This window comes from Chiloscyllium plagiosum, unplaced genomic scaffold, assembly GCF_037043375.1.
Source record: "Chiloscyllium plagiosum isolate Xiang-an unplaced genomic scaffold, Cpla_swu_hap1 HiC_scaffold_9, whole genome shotgun sequence".
Lineage (NCBI taxonomy): Eukaryota > Metazoa > Chordata > Chondrichthyes > Orectolobiformes > Hemiscylliidae > Chiloscyllium > Chiloscyllium plagiosum.
The window spans coordinates 23,715,441-23,737,223 of record NW_028270147.1 but is presented as its reverse complement, the minus strand read 5'-3'; the positions used below and the strand labels follow the sequence as shown (position 1 = coordinate 23,737,223).

The following is a 21,783-nucleotide window of genomic DNA, read 5'->3' as shown; positions in this document are numbered from 1 at the left end:
AACTCGCAAAAGCAAGAGACATCCCCTAGGGGTGTGGGAGCGCCCCCTTCCCAGTGCAAATTGCACTGCAGAGGCCTGTTTGTAGAGTGCATAGATCCCTCCCCCATCCCTCTCCCCCCCCCACCCCCAACTCCCTGCTTTCGTTTTGCAGACTGATCTCCCGTGTATTAATGAAACTTTGCTGCCTTCAACGTAGAACCCCCAGTGTGGAAACAGGCCATTTGGCCCAATAAGTCCACACTGACCCTCAAAAGAGCATCCCACCCAGACCCATTCCCCTACTCTATTATTCTACATTACCCCTGACTAACACAAATAACCTACACATCCTTGAACGCTATAGGTAATTTAGCATGGCCAATTCACCAAATGTACACATCTTTGGACTGTGGGAGGAAACTGGAGCACCTGGAGGAAACCCATGCAGACACGGGGAGAATGTGCAAACTCCACACAGACAGTGGCCCAAGGCTGGAACCGAACTCGGATCCCTGGTGCTGTGAGGCAGCAGTGCTGACCACTGAGCCACCGTGCCACCTCAAAGCCACTGTGCTGTCCCATAACCAAAAGGATGCGCAGACTTCTCTCACTTCTTTAAAGGCCGCACCCCCCACCCCCTCGCTTCTGGTTCCATACCCTGGGGCGGACAGGCTGATTCACCCTACCCTACGGTTCTGCCTGTGGGGTGTTGGACCTCTGAGTGAAATACCCACAAAGCTTTCAATGTGCCGCAGGTCAAGCACAAAGAGTGACATTTTCAGGTTGGTGACCTCACAGAGTTGAAGGAAGCCGGAAATGCGTTAGATTTCGAACAGGGGAAGTGAAACGAAAGGGGAAGAACAAAAGGGAAGGTTCATGACAGGGTGGAGGGCAGGAGGGATTTAATGAAAATAACTTTCTTTCTGAAAAACCAGAAGAGAATGGGAATGGTACAGGTCAAGAAACAAAAAAGATCTCCCGAGCTAAGGTGTGAAAAGCAGGAGGGCAGTGTCTGATTGTAAAACAAATGGATTATGAAAAGAAGGAAATAAAATCCAGCAAAGAAAATATGAAACAAAATGGAGGCTGAGGTTACAATTTAAATTTTGAAGGACTAACTTTGGATCCAAAATGCTGTAATGTGCCTGGTCAAAAGAGGAGTTGCTGTTCACTTGAGTTTTGATTTGATTTGGTTTATTGTAGTCACGTTTACCCAAGTACAGTGAAAAGCTTTGTTTTGCGGGCAGTACAGACAGATGATAGCAAATAAGGACGTACAGATCATAGGGAACACCCTAGCAACCCAAGGACCGAAAGGTCAGTTCTGGCAAAGGATCACGGGGCTCGAATCATTAACTCTGTTTTTCTCTCCATTGCCAGACCTATTGTGTTTCTCCAGCAATATTTGCTCATGTGACTGAAAAATCAGAATAGGAGCGAGGTGCAGAATTGAAATGGTAGGCCAGAGGAAGCTTGTGCTCTGAATGGGGAAGGGAATCTGTATTTATACAGCTCCTGTCAGGATATCCTAAAGTACAAGACAGCCAATTACTTAGCTTGCATTTCAAAATCTTATTACATACACAAGCCACAGCAAGATCCCACAAATAGCATAGGGACAAGGGACCAGCGAGTTGTTTCAGTGGACTTTATTTACATTTACCTGATCTAGAGACAAAGTCTTTTACGTGGGGTGGGGGAGTCCAGAACTAGAGGGCATAGGTTTAGGATGAGAGGGGAAAGATATACAAGAGACCTAATGGGCAACTTTTTCACATAGAGGATGGTACATGTATGGAATGAGCTGCCAGAGGAAGTGGTGGAGGCTGGTACAATTGCAACATTTAAAAGGCATCTGGATGGGTATATGAATAGGATAGGTTTGGAGGAATATTGGCTGGGTGCTGGCAGGTGGGACTAGATTAGGTTGGGATATCTGGTCAGCATGGACCGAAGGGTCTGTTTCCATGCTGTACATCTCTATGACTCTTGGTCATATGACTGATGGTTTGGTTTACACCTGTCCTGAAGGATCATGCTTCCAAACAGAGAAAACTCCTTCAGCATCAGCCTGATCAGCCAGGTAAGATCAGGTCAGTATTCCAGCATGGGACTTGAACCTGTGACCTACTGCCACACAGGGGAGAACACTACCATTGAGCCATGCATGAAATGGGAATTACTTTAAAAGCAAAATGGAACACAGTCAATTTGGATCAAGTAACTCACAGTGCAGTCACATTACTAGGGCCCAAAAATAATTCAAAAATACCACAAAATAACCGATTGTCAGCTACTAACAGTCCTCATTAGCAGCTTCTCATTCTCCCAGGCTAATTCTTACACTTTCTTTTTCCTGTCCAACTGTTTTTATTTGTCTCCTAATGTATCCTTATGACATTTACTCCTCCCCATCCTCCCACCAATCTCTAGCATATAGACCAATCCTTTCCTGACTACAATCAGTTCTGAAGAGGGCACTGGACCAAAACTTTAACTCTGCTTTCTTTCCACAGATTCTGACAGACCTGCTGAGCTTTCCCAGCAATTTCTGGTTTTGTTCCTAATTTCCAGCGTCCACAGTTCTTTGGTTTTATTTTCTAATTATAATTCCACTTAATAGCCAGCAACACTGTCTTTATTTTTAAAGATCCATTTTACATTGACAAACAGGGCTTTCTAAAAGTAAAGTTTCAGGGGAAGCAGGAAATTATTGAAAATTCAGACGTTTTTCCTGAACAAAATATATTTAGATATGGAAAACCTCTTCATGTATATTGATTTAATGATCCGTTTTCATTGTAAACTATTTTTTAAAAAATTGAACCTTGGGTTCTATTCGAAGAGGTACACTTTGAGACAGTGGTTGTTCATTCCAGAGTGTTCCAAGTGTGTTCATGATCCAAAAGATAGAAGCATCTGAACATTGGGAAATCCCAGACCACTCAGTTCAGAGTTCAACCTCATCGCAGCACAAGGGAACAATTACAGGCCTGAGATTAGTACTGGAACCTGGATTATGAATATGACTCTTCTGCAAATTCTCAATTTCAGGTTACTAAATGTATCCCTTACCTCATGAATAAGTCAGGCATGTTTTTAAAACAATTTTTAAACAGCTTACCGATACGACGGTTGCAGTAATTGCAAATCCCAGAAGTGCTTTTGTGTTTTCCTTCTCCGTTTCCAGGACTATATTGGGATCATTCATGTTGTCATAATAGAGCCACCACAGAACACCTGACACAACTGAACAAACAAAAATTCCACTTTCACTCAAGAAGGAAAGAGCTTTCCAGAGGACGTAATGTCTGATATCTAACATCTGTGCAAAGTCTTGGGTGAAGGACTCCCGCCTACTCAATATATGCTGCTATTTGAAATCCAGACCTTTTTGAGTGAGCTTGTGTGCCTGTGTGGAAGGGGATGTCACAGCTATACAAAAGTAGCTTAGATGCAGAACCTCTGCACCAAATACTCAGGCCACTGGTGGAAACAAAAATGCCAAAGACTACAATTAGAGCAATCTAGCCTTGACTAGCAACTAACAAGAATTTGAGAGTTTAAAGCCAACATCGTGCCAAGAATTGTAAAGGTGGAGTGTGCATTACAAATATGAGGTTTATAAGATTATGAAGTGGGAATGTTCTTTTGGCATTTGGGTTAAAATGAAATAGGCGAGGCCAGATCACGTGACTCGTTTTGAAGTCTGCCTTACTGTAAGCCCGGCTGCTTTGATGGTTAGAGATGAAAGGAAGGCTTCGGTTGTTTTACTTGGAAGAAATTACAAGGTATTTATACTTAGTGAAAATGGCAGTGACCTGTGTGTTAATGGTGCAGTTTCTGAGTTTACTAAAAAGGTGACATTACTATAGGGTCATAGACAGCTGTGCTACAAATTGTCCATTTAATTCTAAGATCAGAGCAGGTTGGGATCGAGAATAAGCAGAATTTCTACCTGGGTACAAGATGTTGATGCTTCATATCTCCAGAGGGAAGAGTGGCGAAGAAACAATTATGATCAGGTTACAGTCTTCCCTATAAACCAACGCCTATCACAGATGGACAGTGGTCTTGTGTATTCAGCAAAAAGGAGAGGTTACTTGACATTGTAAACTACCACAACTAGATGCAAGAAGGAGATGTTCTTTAGTTGCAGACACACATCCTGCTGACATTTAAGATTTGACGATTGTAGGAAATTCCTTCTGGAACTATCAGGAGTGGCTCCGCCGCTGGTAGGAAATTTGTGGAATTCTTTGGAAACTGTGGAAAGCAGCTGCAAGCATTCAGCAAAATGTAGATACAGAAACCCACTGGAATGTGGGAGCAATTGTGGGCAGTTACTGCAAGGATTATAACTTTGTGGAGAGCGTAATATGCGATAATACAAAGAGGGAAAAATCTTTACTGTAGCTTAAGTTGTAAGTTGCCTATAAAAGGAAAACAGAGTGTACCCACTGGTGTTTTTCTTACTGTTTGTTACAGTAAAAGTTTTAATTTGTTTAAACCTTTCAAATAATAATTGGAAGTTCAAATCTTTGTTTTAAAGTTATGGGTTTTTACAGGGATCATAACACTTGCAATATTATGTAGCTTCATTCTGCTTAAACATAAACAGTACTCAAAGAGGGGATGGGAATTTGAAAAAAAAAGCAGAACGTCACTTAGAGAAAAAGTTCTTTATATGGCAAGAGCAAGCGCTAACCTGACGAGGGATTGAGTCCTTTAAGATTTCACATTTCCTCTTTAAACCCTTCATTTTGAGGAAATGGGGTTTCATTGTAGAATGGCTGAAGCATTTGCTAAGTAACAGCAGAGGAACATGCAACTGATTCTTCAGGAATCAAGGATAATGAGGAATGCAGACAGATACAGCCTTTTCAAACTATTGCGGTGTGAGTGTTTAATAACCTTGAGAGTTAATGAAAATGACAAGGGTTATGGGTAAACATGTTCATGCAGATTAACAACAGAACACACTGGGTAGACACAGCTGGCTACAGTTATTGTGGTGTGCCTGTTTTTCTGATGCTAAGTAAGTGTTGATGACAGTGATGTTGTCAATTTGTGGAGGCATTTCTTCCCAGCCATCGCTCCCACTGTGTCCCAGAGTGGGGAAGGAACCACTGCTGGTGCTAAACCAAGGGAGTGTACTAGGCTAATCCGCTTCTTTCTTTCCCGCCGTACCGACCAGTACCCTTCCACTGACACCCTCCTTCGACTGACTGAACTGGTCCTCACCCTGAACAACTTCTCTTTCCAATCCTCCCACTTTCTCCAAACGAAAGGAGTAGCCATGGGCACCCGCATGGGCCCCAGCTATGCCTGCCTCTTCGTAGGATATGTGGAACAATCCATCTTCCGCAACTACACTGGCCCCACCCCCCACCTTTTCCTCCGCTACATCGATGACTGTATCGGCACCGCCTCGTGCTCCCATGAGGAGGTTGAACAGTTCATCCACTTCACCAACACCTTCCACCCCGACCTCAAATTCACCTGGACAGTCTCAGATTCCTCCCTCCCCTTCCTCGACCTTTCTATTTCTATCTCAGGTGACAGAATCAACATGGACATCTACTACAAACCGACCGACTCCCACAGCTACCTGGACTACACCTCCTCCCATCCTGCCCCCTGTAAAAACGCCATCCCATTCTCCCAATTCCTTCGACTCCGCCGCATCTGCTCCCAGGAGGACCAGTTCCAAAAACGCACAACCCAGATGGCCTCCTTCTTCAAGGACCGCAATTTCCCCCCCGACGTGGTCGATGATGCCCTCCACCGCATCTCTTCCACTTCCCGCTCCTCCGCCCTTGAACCCCGCCCCTCCAACCGCCACCAGGACAGAACCCCACTGGTCCTCACCTACCACCCCACCAATCTCCATGTACAGCGCATCATCCGCCGTCATTTCCGCTACCTCCAAAAGGACCCCACCACCAAGGATATATTTCCCTCCCCTCCCCTATCAGCATTCCGTAAAGACCACTCCCTCCGTGACTCCCTCATCAGATCCACACCCCCCATCAACCCAACCTCCACTCCCGGCACCTTCCCCTGCAACTGCAGGAGGTGCAAGACTTGCGCCCACACCTCCCCCCTCACCTCCCTCCAAGGCCCCAAAGGAAACTTCCATATCCGCCACAGATTCACCTGCACCTCCACACATATCATCTATTGCATCCTCTGCACCCGATGTGGCCTCCTCTATATTGGGGAGACAGGCCGGCTACTTGCGGAGCGTTTCAGGGAACACCTCTGGGACACCCGGACCAACCAACCCAACCACCCTGTAGCTCAACATTTCAATTCCCCCTCCCACTCCACCAAGGATATGCAGGTCTTTGGACTCCTCCATCGTCAGACCACAACAAAACGACGGTTGGAGGAAGAACGCCTCATCTTCCGGCTAGGAACGCTCCAACCACAAGGGATGAACTCGGATTTCACCAGTTTACTCATTTCCCCTCCCCCCACCCTGTCTCAGTCATATCCATCAAATTCAGCACCGCCTTCCTAACCTGCAATCTTCTTCCCGACCTCTCCGCCCCCACCCCAGTCTGACCTATCACCCTCACCTTGACCTCTTTCCACCTATCACATTTCCGACGCCCCTTCCCCAAGTCCCTCCTCCCTACCTTCTTTCTTAGCCTGCTGGACAAACTTTCCTCATTTCTGAAGAAGGGCTTATGCCCGAAACGTCGATTCTCCTGTTCCCTGGATGCTGCCTGACCTGCTGCGCTTTTCCAGCAACACATTTCCAGCGCTAATCGCTCGGGATGGTGCTCTGCCACATTGGTCCCATGGCAGCTCTCAGAACACAAGGACACAGGGAAAATTCAGTGCGGTAGCTCAGATCAAGGGGACGGCCGAAGTTGAAGCAAGGGTATTGTGGGAAAAAGACTTTTCACTCTGAGTATGGAATACACAAGCTGGAAATGTGGAAGTGGTAGGTTCAATTGAGGCATTCAAAAGGATCATTGGATGATTGTTTGGACAGAAATAGTGTGTAAGGGTATGGGGAGAAAGGAAGAGATTGGTGAAATAACACCACAGAGGCCAGAATCCCAGCAGCAGGTCACCCTTTATTTACACAAGAGAAGTCCTTAACTTTATTACTGCCTGTTCAGAGTCAGAGTGACAGAATCTTTGACATTCCTCTTTGAATCTGTCAGCCAGGGTTCCCTGATTAGGGCTATTAATAGGGTCTAATTAGGGAACTCATATTCTAGGAAGTCCAGCTGGTTGACCTCGTTCCAATTACTAGAACAGGCACTCGTTAACGATGCTCACACTATTGTGATTGTGTGACTGGACAGGACATCAAAAGGAGCTGTTCCTCCAACCACAGCCTGGTTCTCTCCCATATTCACTGCTGATTGGGTCACCTCTGACCCTATCAAAAGCAATTGCAGGACAGAACCAGGCTATGAGGAGCACTGAGAAGGTACATGGCAGTGTGAGAAGGTGCAGGGTGAGGTGGATGTGATTTGGCAGGGATAGCGTCAGAGAATCATGGCTAGAGATGTGCAGGGTGTCAGTCTGGGTGGAGAGCGAGAGCAAGAGAGAGAGAGAGAGAGAGAGAGAAAGAGAGACAGACAGACAGACAGAAAGGGAAGCTGGATCAGTGGTGCTGGAAGAGCACAGCAATTCAGGCAGCATCCGAGGACAGGCAAAATCGACGTTTCGGCCAAAAGCCCTTCATCAGAAAGGGAAGCTACAGAGTTCCTAGCATGGAAGGTGTGAAAGATAGATACCTAAGTATATTATAAATATGACAGAGAGAGAGAGAGAGAGAGATGGAGAGACAAACAGACAATGAAGAGATAGAGAGAGAGAGCAGGAGACTACATGGGTTTGGGGTAAGTCTGCAGGAGGACAGAAGATAGATTGATGGGGTGGCTGCAGGGTTGGGGGGGACAGAAGATACAAAGAAGGGGCTGTATGAGATAAAGAGAGACAAAAAGATGGGGAAGGAGAGAGAGGAGACTGGAAGAGGTGGGGGGTTGGGTTGGGAGCAATTGGAGAGGAAGGCTGTGATTTCTCTACCCACCGATGAAAAGAATACTCAGCTAGGCAGGAGACAGGAAAACTGGAAATCACCGAGCTAATGTATTCCTTGCAAATGAGTGTGGAATCTCTCATTTACAGCTGCATATGTTCAGGTGTGAATATATACAGGGGTTTGGGGTAGAATGTAGAATGCCGATTGTTCAATTTAAATCTGAGATGGAGATTTGGAATGGAGTGAAAAGGCTGGTAAGGCTGGCTAAACTCCTCAAGCTTTGTTCAAATACAATAGAAACATGCTACCTGGGACCACATCAGTCTGTGGAACGGCTGTTATTCACTAATGCCTGTTGTGCCAATTTAAATAATGTGGTGTCTAAGAAATGAATGCTGTCAATAGGTGTTGTGGCTTTACATTTAGTGGAAGGTAAATAGTTATTGAGGATATTGTTGAATTCTTTCAATTCTGCCACTGTGTAATTCTAAGTACCCAATAAGTCAACACAGATGCAAAAGTAAATGAGTTAGTGACAATCATGGAATCTCTTCAGTGTGGAAGTAGGCCATTCAGTCCACATTGCCCCTTTGAAGAGCACCCCCTTTACGTAACCTCACATTTCCCATAGTGAATCTGCACATCGCTGGACAATATGGGAAATTCAACATGGTCAATCCACCTAACCTGCAAACCTTTGAACTGTGGGAGGAAACCAGAACACCAAGAGGAAACCCCCGCCAACACAGGATGAACATGCAAACTCCACACAGATAGTCACCCAAGGGTGGAATTGAACCTAGGTCCCTGCCACGGAATTCAGCAGTGCTAACCATTGAGTCACCATGTCAATGAACAAGCACCTCCCAATAATCAAACATGTCTCAATGGCTAATCTCAAGAAGAGCCTCAGATTCCAATTCTGCAGGATGTGAGGCTCAGGGTTAAAGGTTTGGGTAGTAAGGGGCCCAGAAACAGTCGAAGCCTCAGGCCCCTGATTTCTCTCCTGAACACAGACTATTTTCTGGTGTAGCAGCATCTGAAAAAGGGCATGTGAACTAAGTGGGTTGGGCACTGTTTGTCAGAATGGTTTGTTCTGATCTGAAGGCATTGTTCAGAATGTTAATCTATGCTTTCGCCTCTCTCATTAACTTGTGTGCATTTGTACATTTTCTGTTACTACTGTTTCAGATTTTGGATCCTTGGCTCCTTAATGCTTCATCATTACAACATTATAATCGGAGGCAAGCAAGGTGAAAAGAGGAAATCTAAATATTCTCTTCTGTAAACGCAACCTTCTGCGTCTTATCTCCTTACCCCAAGATTCAAACCATTCAGAAGGGCTGCATTATCCATCCAGCTGGATACTTTGGTTTTGGCTGTTCAATGAGATGGATTCGAATAGGGAATGTCCTCCTATTTGAATAGTGTGAATGACGAAACTGGCTTAAAATAGTCACACTTACACAGCAATCCAAAAACCACCAGAGCGATGAAGATATGAACCAATAACGTGACGATGAATCGGAAGAGTGCCACCATAATGAAGGAGAGGACTGTGGAATAAGAGAGAAAGAGTCATTATAATTAATACAATAGCTGAACACTGAGGATGCTGGAAATCTGAATTGGAAAAGAAAATGCTGGAGAAACTCAGTAGGTCCAGCAGCATCTGTGGACTCAGAAACAGGATTTCAAGTCCAAAATGACTTTTTATAACATATCAGATTTCAAAATGTTAACTGTCTTTCTCTCTCTACAAATGTTGCTCGACCTGCTGAGTTTCTCCAGCACTTTGACTTTATTTCATTACGATTGACGTTGGAATCTAGTGTATTCAAACAAGTTTGCATTTAATTTCAGTAAAAAACTAAATGCCAGGGGTGGCGCGGTGGCTCAGTGGTTATCAATGTTGCCTCACAGCACCAGGGTCCCAGATTCGCTTCCAGCCTCGGGCCGACGGTCTGTGTGGAGTTTGCACATTCTCCCCGTGTCTGCGTGGGTTTCCTCCAGGTGCTCCGGTTTCCTCCCACAGTCCAAAGATGCACAGGTCAGGCGAATTGGCCATGCTAAATTGTCCATAGATGTTAGGTGCATTCGTCAGGGAGGGGGGTGGTGTGGGTTACTCTTCGGAGGGTCGGTGTGGACTTGTTGGGCTGAAGGGCCTGTTTCCATACTGTAGGTAATCTAATCTAATCATATTTTCTAATCTTTACCCCACATTTATTTTTTTCTTAAAATAGTTCATAATTACTTTCATTCCAAATTTTAAGATTGAATCAATTCAGGTTTTCACTGCCCCATTTCCCACCTTTCATCCTCTGAAGAGAATTAGTTTTGTGTTTGCTGGTTGGTGAATCACAAACAGTTTCAGGATGTGAGAACGTGTCCAATAACTGTGGGCACACAGAATCATTGAGGGTAATTGTAACCATGGTCACCAGATGAATTAAGATTAGTGGAAAGGGTAATCGTGAGATTGAGGGACACTCAGCTCCCTAACATCCATCCTCCAGCTGGTAATAAAGGTAAAGATAACTCCAAGCGTATGAATCTACTTGAAGACATTAACATGTTAAAGCTCTTTAACCAGAAGGTTAATTTCTGAATGAACCATGGTGACTCAGTTCAGTTTATGTTCATATTCCTTACAGGGTGACCTGTTCCAGTCTGAATGAGTAGAGGCCAAATTTTAAAAAGGGACTTCTCTCTGCAATGTTTGTTGCCTGATTATTTGTCCAAACAGTGACCATTCACATTTATATAGTGCCTTTTGCCCCCCCCCCCCCCCCCCCCCCCACCACGCTGCCCCCAACAAAGAGTTCTTCGAAGTATGATCAGACCATCATAAACTTCATGTATTCAAGAGGCGGCTAGAATTAGCACTTGGGGTGAATGGGATTAAAGGTTATGGGGAGAAAGCAGGATTCAGCTATTATGTTGGATGATCAGTCATGATCGTGATGAGGGGCAGAGCAGGCTCAAAGGGCTGAACGGCCTCTTTCTGCTCCTATCTTCTATGTTTATAAGACACTGGGCCAAAGGACGATACATTAAAAAAGACAGCCATAAAATCTGTATAACATGTTTTGATGAGTGTCACAAAAGGAGAGAGGTGAATTGGCTTCACAAATAATCCTTAAAATGATATGTACGTTAGTACTTGGAGACACGTGGAAATTCACAGAAACACTGATGCGATCTTTATAGGTGAAGGTAAAGTTGCCATAGTCCTACCCATCATAGGTTATCTCTCATTAGTGAGAGATAACCTGAGGTAATTTAACCTGAGGGTTATCACATCTCAGACAAGGGGAGCGATTCACAATAACCTCATCTGGTGCAGAAACTGAATCCACACTGTTCGCAACACTCCATATTACAGACAAGTCACCAAGCCACCAAGTTAACTGACTCCATGTGATCTTTATACCTGTTTGGAGACACACCAGGGGAAAAGCTAGGTCAACTGACACTGTTGAGAATTTATAACTTTATTTCAGTAATGATTTTTTTAACCAGAAGGGGGAGCAGTTTTTAAAAATCTAAATGCTCCGGGCTGGACAAACAGCAATTTAGATTAGATTCCCTACAATGTGGAAACAGGCCCCTTCGGCCCAACAAGTCCCGACCGACCCTCCGAAGAGTAACCCACCCAGACCCATCTCCCTCTGACTAATGCACCTAACACTATGGGCAATTTAGCATGGCCAATTCACCTGACCTGCACATCTTTGGACTGTGGGAGGAAACTGGAGCACCCGGAGGAAACCCATGCAGACACAGGGAGAATGTGCAAATTCCACACAGACCGTCGGCCTAAGGCTGGAATTAAACCTGGGACCCTGGTGCTGTGAGGTCAGCAGTGCTAACCACTGAGCCACCGTGCCTTGGAATTGTAAAGCAAGAGCTGCAACACACCACATCAATCTGATCTGAAGCCCACCATGCTGCCCAATACAGCAGGACCTTCACAAACAATCTTTTAATGAACACTTCAACACTTTCAATGAAGTTTCAACACTTTTTTTTTTAAACAGTTTTATCCAATAACTTTTGCTGTTTCAAACATTTCTTTGGCTTCTCATTGGGCAGATCATTAGAATGTAACATGACTCAACAGAACCTATATGGTACATTTCTGTCTCAATTGTTGACTGGTCACTATGCACAGGATATAGTTAACACAGCTTTCCCTACTCTCTACATGTTTCCATTTCCTAAACAGACAAAGGATAATCTTCTATAAATTCATATTTATTTATAAATTTATAATCTTCTACAAAGAGTTCAGAAAATATTTACAAGGATGTTGCCAGGTTTGGAGGATTTGAGCTACAAGGAGAGGCTGAATAGGCTGGGGCTGTTTTCCCTGGAGCATTGGAGGTTGAGGGGTGACCTTATAGAGGTTTATAAAATCATGAGGGGCATGGATAGGATAAATAGACAAGGTCCCTGGGGTGGGCAAGTTCAGAACTAAAGGACTTCGGCTTAGGGTGAGAGGGGAAAGATATAAAAGGGACCTAAGGGGCAATGTCTTCATGTAAAGAGTGGTGCGTGTATGGAATGAGCTGCCAGAGGAAGTGGTGGAAGCTAGTACAATTACAGCATTTAAAAGGCACCTGGATGATTATATAAATAGGAAGGTCTTAGAGGAATAAGGGCCAAGTGCTGGAAAATGTATTTAGGTTATGTTTAGATATCCAGTTGGCACGGATGAGTTGAACTGAAGGGCCTGTTTCCGTGCTGTATATCTCTATGACTCTAAGTACTTCTATATTTTTTCAGTCCTTAGTAGGTGACAACCATTACCTACGGCGAAAATGCAGAGTCCCACGATGTATTCTTTGTTCGCCATAACGCCACCAATGATGCGTTGGAAAAAATCACTTTCCTTGACCACGTTAATAAGGACAGTGAGAAAATGAGAGTAACAGGCAGAGCTCTGAGGAACACAGCGATTGAAGAGTGGGAATGACTTGCTGAAAGAGAAATAACAGTTACTTTGTAAATAACATAAAGAAAGGATAAATGCATCAAGGGATGTTGGTCAGAAAATGGCCCTTCAGCCCATCGAGTCTGTGCCAGTCAAAAATAACCCCCTAACTATTCTAATACCATTTTCTAGCACTTGGCTCATAGTCCTGTGTGTCTTGGTATCACAAGTGCACATATAAATCCCTCTCAAATGTTGAGGGTTTCTGCTTGTACCACCCTCACATGCAGCGGGTCCAGCTTCCCACCTATCCTCTGGGGGAAGAAAAATGTTTCCTCACATCCCCTCTAAACCTCCTGCCCCTGACCTTAAACCTATGTCCTGGTTATTAATCCTTCCACCATGGGATAAAATACTTTCCAGTCTCTACTCTATCTATGCCCTCCAAAATTTTATACATTTCAATCACATCCGACCTCCAAACTCCCATCACCTGACACCCTGCCCTGCACCCACCCCAATCCCCAACCCCACACCCATCCCAGCCCCACCCCTCTGCACCCACCCCAGCCCCACCTACCTGCACCCACCCCAGCCCAACCCCCACCCCCTGCACCCAGCCCCGCACTCACCCCCTGCATCCAGGCCCTCCACCCATCCCTGCACTCATCCTCTGCACTCACCACCACAGCCACCAGCCCCTGCACCACCCCAGTCCAAGCCCCACAATCACCCCAGGTCCACTTCCCACACCCACCCCAAGCCCACCTCCCACAACCCCCCCCGCACTCACCTCCACACCCATCCCCTGCAACTACCCCTGCACCCACCTCCTACACCTACCCCGCACCCTCCCCAGTCCCACCCCCACTCCCCCATCTCTCTGCACCCACCCCACACCCCCCACCAACTCAGTTTCCTGTGCTCCAAGGAAAACAACCCCATCTATCTAATTTCTCTTCATAACTTACAGTCTCCAGCCCTGGCAACATCCTGGTAAATCTGCTATGCACTCTCTCCACTGTAATCACATCTCTCCGATAATGTGCATTCAAGAATTACACACAATACTCAAGTTGAGGAATAACCCACACCTTATACAGTTCCAGCATAACACCCCTTGCCCTTAAACTCTACGCTTCAGCTAATAAAGACTAGCATCCTAGTAATAAATTTGATAAATTTGCCTTAATATGGCGTCTCTCATCATGTCTCAATGTGTCTCAGCAGTAGTTGTTTCCTGAAGAAGGGCCTGTGCCCGAAACGTCGAATCTCCTGTTCCCTGGATGCTGCCTGACCTGCTGTGCTGTTCCAGCAATAAAGTTTCAACTTTGATCTCCAGCATCTGCAGACCTCACTTTCTCCTTGTGGGAAATTGCCTAATGAGCACATTAAGTTCCGCAAGCATGAGTGAGCTAAGTGACCAGAGAATCTATCTCATCGTGTTGGTTGCAGGATAACTATTTATCAGGACAGTTGTGTTATGGCGTCCTTTACATTCCCGAGAGGATTAGCAGGAGCACAGTCTAATATCAAGTTTCAAAGATGACACCCTCAGACTGTGCAGAACTCCCTCAGCACCGCACTGAAGTGTCAGCCTGAATTATGTGCTTAATTTTCTGTAGTAAGATGTGCATGGCAACTTCGGGCTCAGAGATGAGTGAGCTACCCACTGAACCGATATCGAAGGCCAATACCGTTTATTTCCATTACAAATCTATTGTATTTTTGTTTAAGAATCAACCCAAACTTGGTTGATAACAACATATTTCAAATGACTTCATACTTGTAGATTTCTGTCTCAGAAGATACGATTCTAATGAATGTGCAGTGAATTATAATTCCTGGAAAATGCCAAAATAAATAACACTGTTCAACTTTTTGCTGTATTTATTTAGCAGGGTGTCAATGGAGTGACACAACTGCAGTTCCCCTGTACAAATGATCATTGAGAACATTTCCCTGCTAATTGACAATTGACTGTCAATAACTCATTATTACAGATGTATAAAGTCAAATAAATTCAAAAAGATATAATCATGGAGGAACATACTGAGGTACAACTAAATTTATGGCTTTAACTTGTCTAGGCTGGATGTGTTTTTTTGAACTGTAAACAAACCATGATTATGAACTATAAATGATGAATAATCTCACCTTGGAGGGACTGGTAACTGGGGACAGAGGTGAGCTGCTTTTGAAGGTTTGGTGTAGTCGGAAATGTTTAAACTGTACACACACAAATAGGAACCTAAACAGCAGAACAAACATCAGTTTAATCAGACCTGACTTCAAAGATTGGGATCAGAAACTCAGTTCAAGGAGCAGTATTTAGTTGTTCGATTACAAAAAGGCAACCGTGTTGCAATTTTTCTTGTCTGCACATGCCTTTGACAGAGCTGTGCTGCTCAATTCTTCTCGTGTTATTGCACAATGAATCACAGATTACACTGGAAATTAACATACCTTCAGAATCCTCCATACCACCAAACAGATGTGCACATTTATATTAAATATACATACATGCACTTTTATCTTCCTTCAGGACAGGTGGCCATCGAATTAATTGCCCGTTCCTAGTTGCCCTTGAGAAGGATGTGGTGAGCTGCTTTCTTGAACCACTGTAGGCAGCCTCACAGTGCTGTTAGGGAGCGAGTGCAGGATTTTGACACTCAGGAAGTACGATATATTTCCAAGTCAGGATGGTGAGTGGCCCCGACAGGAACTTGAAGATCATGGTGTTCCCATGTATCTGTTCCCTCATACTTTTAGATTGTGGTGGTCATGGGTTTGGTATGTGCTACAGAGCCTAGGTGACTATCTGCAGAGCACCTTGTTGATGGTACACACTGCAGTGGATGTTTGTGGATTTCATGTCATTTAAGCAGCTGCTTTGTTCTGGATGGTGTCAAGCATCGAGTGTTGTTGCCCATCCAGGCAAGTGGGGAGCATTCCATCAGCCTTCAGACTTATGTTCTGCAGATGGTAGACAGGCTTTGGGAAATTAGGAGGTGAGTTACTTATTGCAGGATTCCTGTATGAATCACAAGCCGTTCCAACCAATTTCTTAAACAGCTTGAAAGCACCCACTTTAAAGTGATAGGAGGAATAAGTATGATTAGATTTATCTTCAATACTGTGCAAAAAGTGAACACCTTAAATATAGATCACTGGTATCAGATTTAGTTTTGATGGGGGTCTGGAAGGACACTGATCGTCAGAGTCATTCAAACATTGAAGAAGGCCATTCAGCCCACACAGGCTCTTGTCTGCTGCGAAGCATCATGTAGCCACAACATTGCACAGATGGGGGCCTTTTTAAGTTTTCATTCCATTTCTATGTCTCACTCACTCATTAATTGTCATATTGAGACAGACGTTATATAGAAAACAAAATAAGACCATAAGACATAGGAGTGGAAGTAAGGCCATTCGGCCCATCGAGTCCACTCCGCCATTCAATCATGGCTGATGGGCATTTCAACTCCACTTACCCACATTCTCCCCGTAGCCCTTAATTCCTTGTGACATCAAGAATTTATCAATCTCTGCCTTGAAAACATTTAACGTCCCGACCTCCACTGCACTCTGCGGCAATGAATTCCACAGGCCCACCACTCTCTGGCTGAATAAATGTTTCCGCTGAAATGGGCTGAATCTGGTAAGATCTGTTTGAAATCTCTTTTCCTCATTGAAATCTTAATGCTCTTCAAATTCAAATCGACTGTTGATTTGATAAACAAAATCTACTTTTCTTTTGATTCAATAAATTAAGAATACAAAACGAGTACAATTATTATTAGCAGCAATTACTGCGATTCCCAAATGTTCACCAAGATGTGGCACTGTTCTATTGTGATTTGATTTTCATTTGAAACATTTGCTACAATTTTATGTCTCACTGTTCTGATTGAACAGGGCTTTACAAGAAGAACAACCTGGACCCATGTTGGTTAAAGGTCACTTATGAGTTACCATGACTACAGAACATTGCTGCTGGACAAGACAGCATCAATGTAGTGAATACAAAGTATAAAACATGTACGTCCCCACTTTTAAGTGGCATCACTTGGTAAACATCACAATTCATGAGCTAACTTCACTCTCTTCAGAAGGATCAGGTCTGTATCTTGTTACTGCTTTACCTCTGACTATTGTTGTGCAAAGGCTATAGGACCCTAGACATTATGGAGTTGTTCCTAGTACAGAATGGAGTTAAGAGAAAGAGAAAAACGAATGTAAAGCTAGGAACAAGCCTGAAATCTAACCCGTGAATGTTAGGAACATGTGCAGAGAAACCTGTGGAGTACAGCAAGTATCTTTAGGCAGGAGAATTTTTGGGATTGCCTTTCAAAAATGTAACAGTAAGATTAGAAACAAAAATAGAAATTGCTGGAAAAGCTCAGCAGGTCTGGCAGCATCTGTGCAGAGAAGTCAAAATTAACGTTTCAGGTCCCGCGACCCTTCCTCAGAACAAATTAGAGCCTATTATATCTCTGAATACCATGTACTGAAATACTTATTCATAATATGTATCAAGAGGGTTATAAAGACACTCAAACCTAAATACTTGACCGTTCCTTTTCCTTGACCAGACTGTCTTGAACCTAAATTCAGGAATGTTGCATAAAGCCACACAACAAACGTATCACCTAAGTATTTCCTCAACTCTGGCTGTAATGTGGCTCAATTAAAGAGTCCACTACCACTTTCCTAGTGGAAACAAAAGGTGAGCAATAAAAACCCAGCCTCACCAGTGATGCCTAGGTTTAGAGAATGAATAATAAAGAAGTACATGGATGATGCTAACAGTAAAACTGTACTCCAAGGTGCTTAGTGATGAGGTGTCAAACTGTGAAATCTTAGTAGAGAATAATTCACCAGTCATTTAGACCAAAATGTCTAAATAGTTTTAATGCTGCAGGACGTTCAAGGAGATTCAGGACTGGTTCGCCTTTCAGTTTTATAAATTGATAGCATTATATTAGAACTGAAACAGCTACTACACATAGCATGAACTAATTAACATTGTGAGGTGAATGACACTCACCACAACATCTTTATGAAAGCTGTTTAAGTTAGATTGCTGGATCAATACAAGCAGCCTTCCAATGAGCTAACGTTAAGAACAAATATATTTTGAAAATATTTTCTGTTGTCCTTTGACGGCTCTGTTTTCCAAACTACAGACAAACGCATCGTAATCCTGACAGAATTTGACTCAAAGACTGACAATTATATTAAGCTAACTAGCAGAGGGGGAGGTTGGGGCAAACACCATTGATAGATTTTAGGGACATCCAGATAAGTACATAAGGGAGGAAGGTTAGATTGACAGAGTTGATAAGCAGAGGTGATAGAGATGGAAATGTGTTGCTGGAGAAGCGCAGCAGGTCAGGCAGCATCTAGGGAACAGGATGCTGCCTGACCTGCTGCGCTTCTCCAGCAACACATTTCCATCTCTGATCTCCAGCATCTGCAGACCTCATTTTCTCTTCAAGCAGAGGTGATATTAATGAGTGGGAAGAGGTCCATGGGATCAGGGGAATGATAGGTCTACGTTCCTGTGTAATTCTATGTAACTGTGCTTACCATTGTACTGAGCAAAATGTTTCAGCTCTTCTAGATCATTCAGCTGCTCTTGAGGACATCGAGATATACAAATAGACAATGAATTTATTTTATGATTCTTAATGTCCAAATTGCAGGTGTTGAGAAAAAATACGTGCCTATATGGAAACAAAACATCTTGTTAGCATTAAAAAAAAAGCAATTTTTAAAATAAAATCTAGGTCAAGCGCAGAAGTAGTTTCTCGTTAGTGAATGACCATGTCCACACATGTTTGGTCGAATCCTACCATCAGTTCAATGGACACAAAGATATGCTCGCTGGCTGTGGTAACACTCAACATGTCACACACTGGACAGATGTTCATACAAATGTACAGAGAGATTTCCTTTCCACTGGCTTAAACAATGTGGCTTCTGAAGGTCAGAATTTCTGTGAGCACAGCTTGGAGGAACTGCAGAGCAATAAATTGACTCTGGAAGGTTCAACTCACTCTCACACTGAATGCAGGTGCAAGCTCCTCATGGTTACTGTTAGAGGATGGTAGAGCAGATGTGAGCCAATGAAGAATGACGTGGCTGATCTGATAATTCCAAATCCATGTTTCTGACCCTGTGCCATAATCCTCAATTTCCTCATTGATTACAAACCTACCTCAGTCTTGAATAATGTCGCAGCTTCCGGTTAAAAATTCCACAGATTCACCAGCCTCTGAGAAAAGAATTTTTTTCTCATGTCTGTCCTAATTGGGTACTCCCTTACCCTCTGGTCCTAGTCACTCTCACAGGGAAGAATGTGACCCACTGCGCCAGATATTCCCAGCAACCTCTCAGTCAAATATTCACCAGGTCCAAATCTGCTTAGCTTCTGAGGTCACATGAGATTTGACGTTTTCCACACTAGAGGAAATTTAGTTCCAACACAAAACATTTTACCTTTCATCTGTTCAACTATTGTGGACCGTCAGAATTAAAATATTCAGCCAGTGGATTGTTCTACATGATGGTAACTTGTGTACTGGGAAATCTAACTGAAGGCACAAGACAGTAATTGGGGGGGGGGGAGCAAAGTTACTTTATCTGTCAACAGCAGGAAGTGGCAGATTATCTCCCATTCAGGGACACATTACACATTGAGTTCCTTCTCTAACCCATTCTACTGAGGCAGGGGACAGGTTTTACTAATCAGAGCCAGTGAAATAGAGTGGCTGGTCATCTAGTGGCATTTCACATGTAAACCCCTGCATCCACATTGCAGACTAATTCTTCTTGGTCTCATTGTGCTGCTAAAGAACATTAACTGTGTCAGCTGAGGTCAGAGAAACATTAACTTTTATTCAAGAACAGTCAGCAAGACCATGTCATGTGATTTTCCTGCCAAAGTTGGCAACCCTCATATTTTCCCACATGCTACATTTTTGTCAACTCATGCGCCTACCTATATCCCTTTGCAGAGCTTTTGTGTTCTCCTCAGAACTTGCTTTCCTACCTATCTTCATCTCATCACTAAATTTGGCTATAATACACTCATGCAGTTCCTTCAACAAGTGAGTAATGTAGACTGCAAATATTTGAGGGCCCAGCACTGCTCCCAGTGACTCCGCAGTTACAGATTAGCAAAGTGAAAATGATGTAGTTCACCCTATTTCCTGTAAATTAGCCAATCCTCGATCATGCTAATACAACTCCCTGAAACCAAATGGTCTTCTCTTGTATAACAATCTTTTATGTGGAACTTTATCAAATAACCTTTGAACTCCAAATACACGATGTAATAACTCAGGAAGCCTCTTTGGAAAAGAACATCACTTATCCCTGGATCTGCTTTATACTAGATAACTTACAGTGTGGAAACAGGCTCTTCGGCCCAACAAGTCCACACCGAACCTCTGAAGAGCAACCCACCCAGACCCATTCCCCTACACTCACCCCTTCACCTAACACTATGGGCAATTTAGCATGGCCAATTCACCTAACCTGCACATCTTTGGACTGTGGGAGGAAACCAGAGCACCCGGAGGAAACCCACGCAGACACAGGGAGAATGTGCAAACTCCACACAGACAGTTGCCTGAGGCAGGAATTGAACCTGGGTCTCTGGCGCTGTGAGGCAGCAGTTCTAACCACTGTGCCACCGTGCCACCCACAAGGGTTCAGGTGATGAGTTCCAATTGGACCGGCCATTGCCTGTTACCAAGAGAACTCATATCAACAAGCTCCACAGAGAGAGATCAAATAGTGATTCTCCATGGACTTTCTGGGGGTTATCACACACTACATCTTCTTTATCCTCCATGCTGGTTACATCCCCTCAATTAACTTCATTCCATGGTCAGACACTATTTCTCTTCCATGATGGCTACTTGACTTTATTATGATTTTCTATTTCCTTCATAATAAATTCTAGCATTTTCCCAATGATGGACTTCAGGCTTACTTGGCTTATAGTTTCCTGCTTTTTGCCTCCCTTTTGTAATAAAAGGTATTGTATTCATAGTTTCCCAAATATCTAGTGAATTCTGCAAGATTATATCCAATGGATCCACCTTCATTGCAGCCAATTATTTTAAGGTACAAGGATGCACATTCATGAGACTTGTCGATGTTCAGTCCCATTAGTTTCCCAGTACTTTTTCATTAGTGATAGCGATTATTTTAGGTTCCTTACTCCATTTTGATTTTCCACAATACTTGGGATGTCTTTATTATGTTCTGGGGTTATGTTGAATTATGCTCCGATAAGTCCTTGGAAGGACTATTGAAATGCCATCTTTGGATGACAATGACCAGTGGGTGTGCGAACATGAAGGTGACGACAGAGACAGCTGGTGTGCAGCAACAAGGAAAGCAACCCACGCGTTTGAAGCAACCAGACCCAAGGGGTGCTGACAAATACTTCGGTAATAGGAGGAATCGGGTTGTACTAGAGCCTTTTCAAAACAGGCGTTCCTGTGGCCTAACATCTCAAGTCCCCACAGATCAAGAACTGGTACTTTCAGGCACCTTAGATCTTGTCAACTGCTGCACAGATAGGCTTCCCATGATCATTACCTGTGAAAAATCTATCATGATACTGTATTATTAAAGAGTTAGTCATTTATGAACTGATCTTGCGTGTCTAAACAAAATTAGGAAACAAAAGAAAAGTTAGCATTTATTTTGCATTTTTGTGACTACTGGACACCAACAATGTTTATCTAAGTGTTGTAATGTAGGAAACATGACACCCAACATGCACATAGATGGCTTTCTACATACAGATAAGTGATAATGACCAGAAATCCATTTC

General features: G+C 43.7%; 1 protein-coding gene across 3 annotated transcripts in view; it reads right to left on the bottom strand.

Moving 5' to 3' along the window:
- The window catches only part of LOC122554200 (choline transporter-like protein 3), a 90,326-nt gene that overhangs the window by 47,765 nt on the left and 20,778 nt on the right, over window positions 1-21,783 (bottom strand). For 2 of the 3 annotated variants that reach the window (XM_087990482.1, XM_087990483.1), the window contains exons 4-8: window positions 18,519-18,655; window positions 15,084-15,177; window positions 12,803-12,972; window positions 9,457-9,546; window positions 3,104-3,228 (exon numbers count right to left, since the gene is read on the bottom strand). In XM_087990482.1, coding sequence (XP_087846608.1) covers window positions 3,104-3,228; window positions 9,457-9,546; window positions 12,803-12,972; window positions 15,084-15,177; window positions 18,519-18,655 — 616 coding nt within the window. The remainder of the gene's footprint in view (window positions 1-3,103; window positions 3,229-9,456; window positions 9,547-12,802; window positions 12,973-15,083; window positions 15,178-18,518; window positions 18,656-21,783) is intronic. The other variant, XM_087990484.1, reaches the window with a different exon arrangement.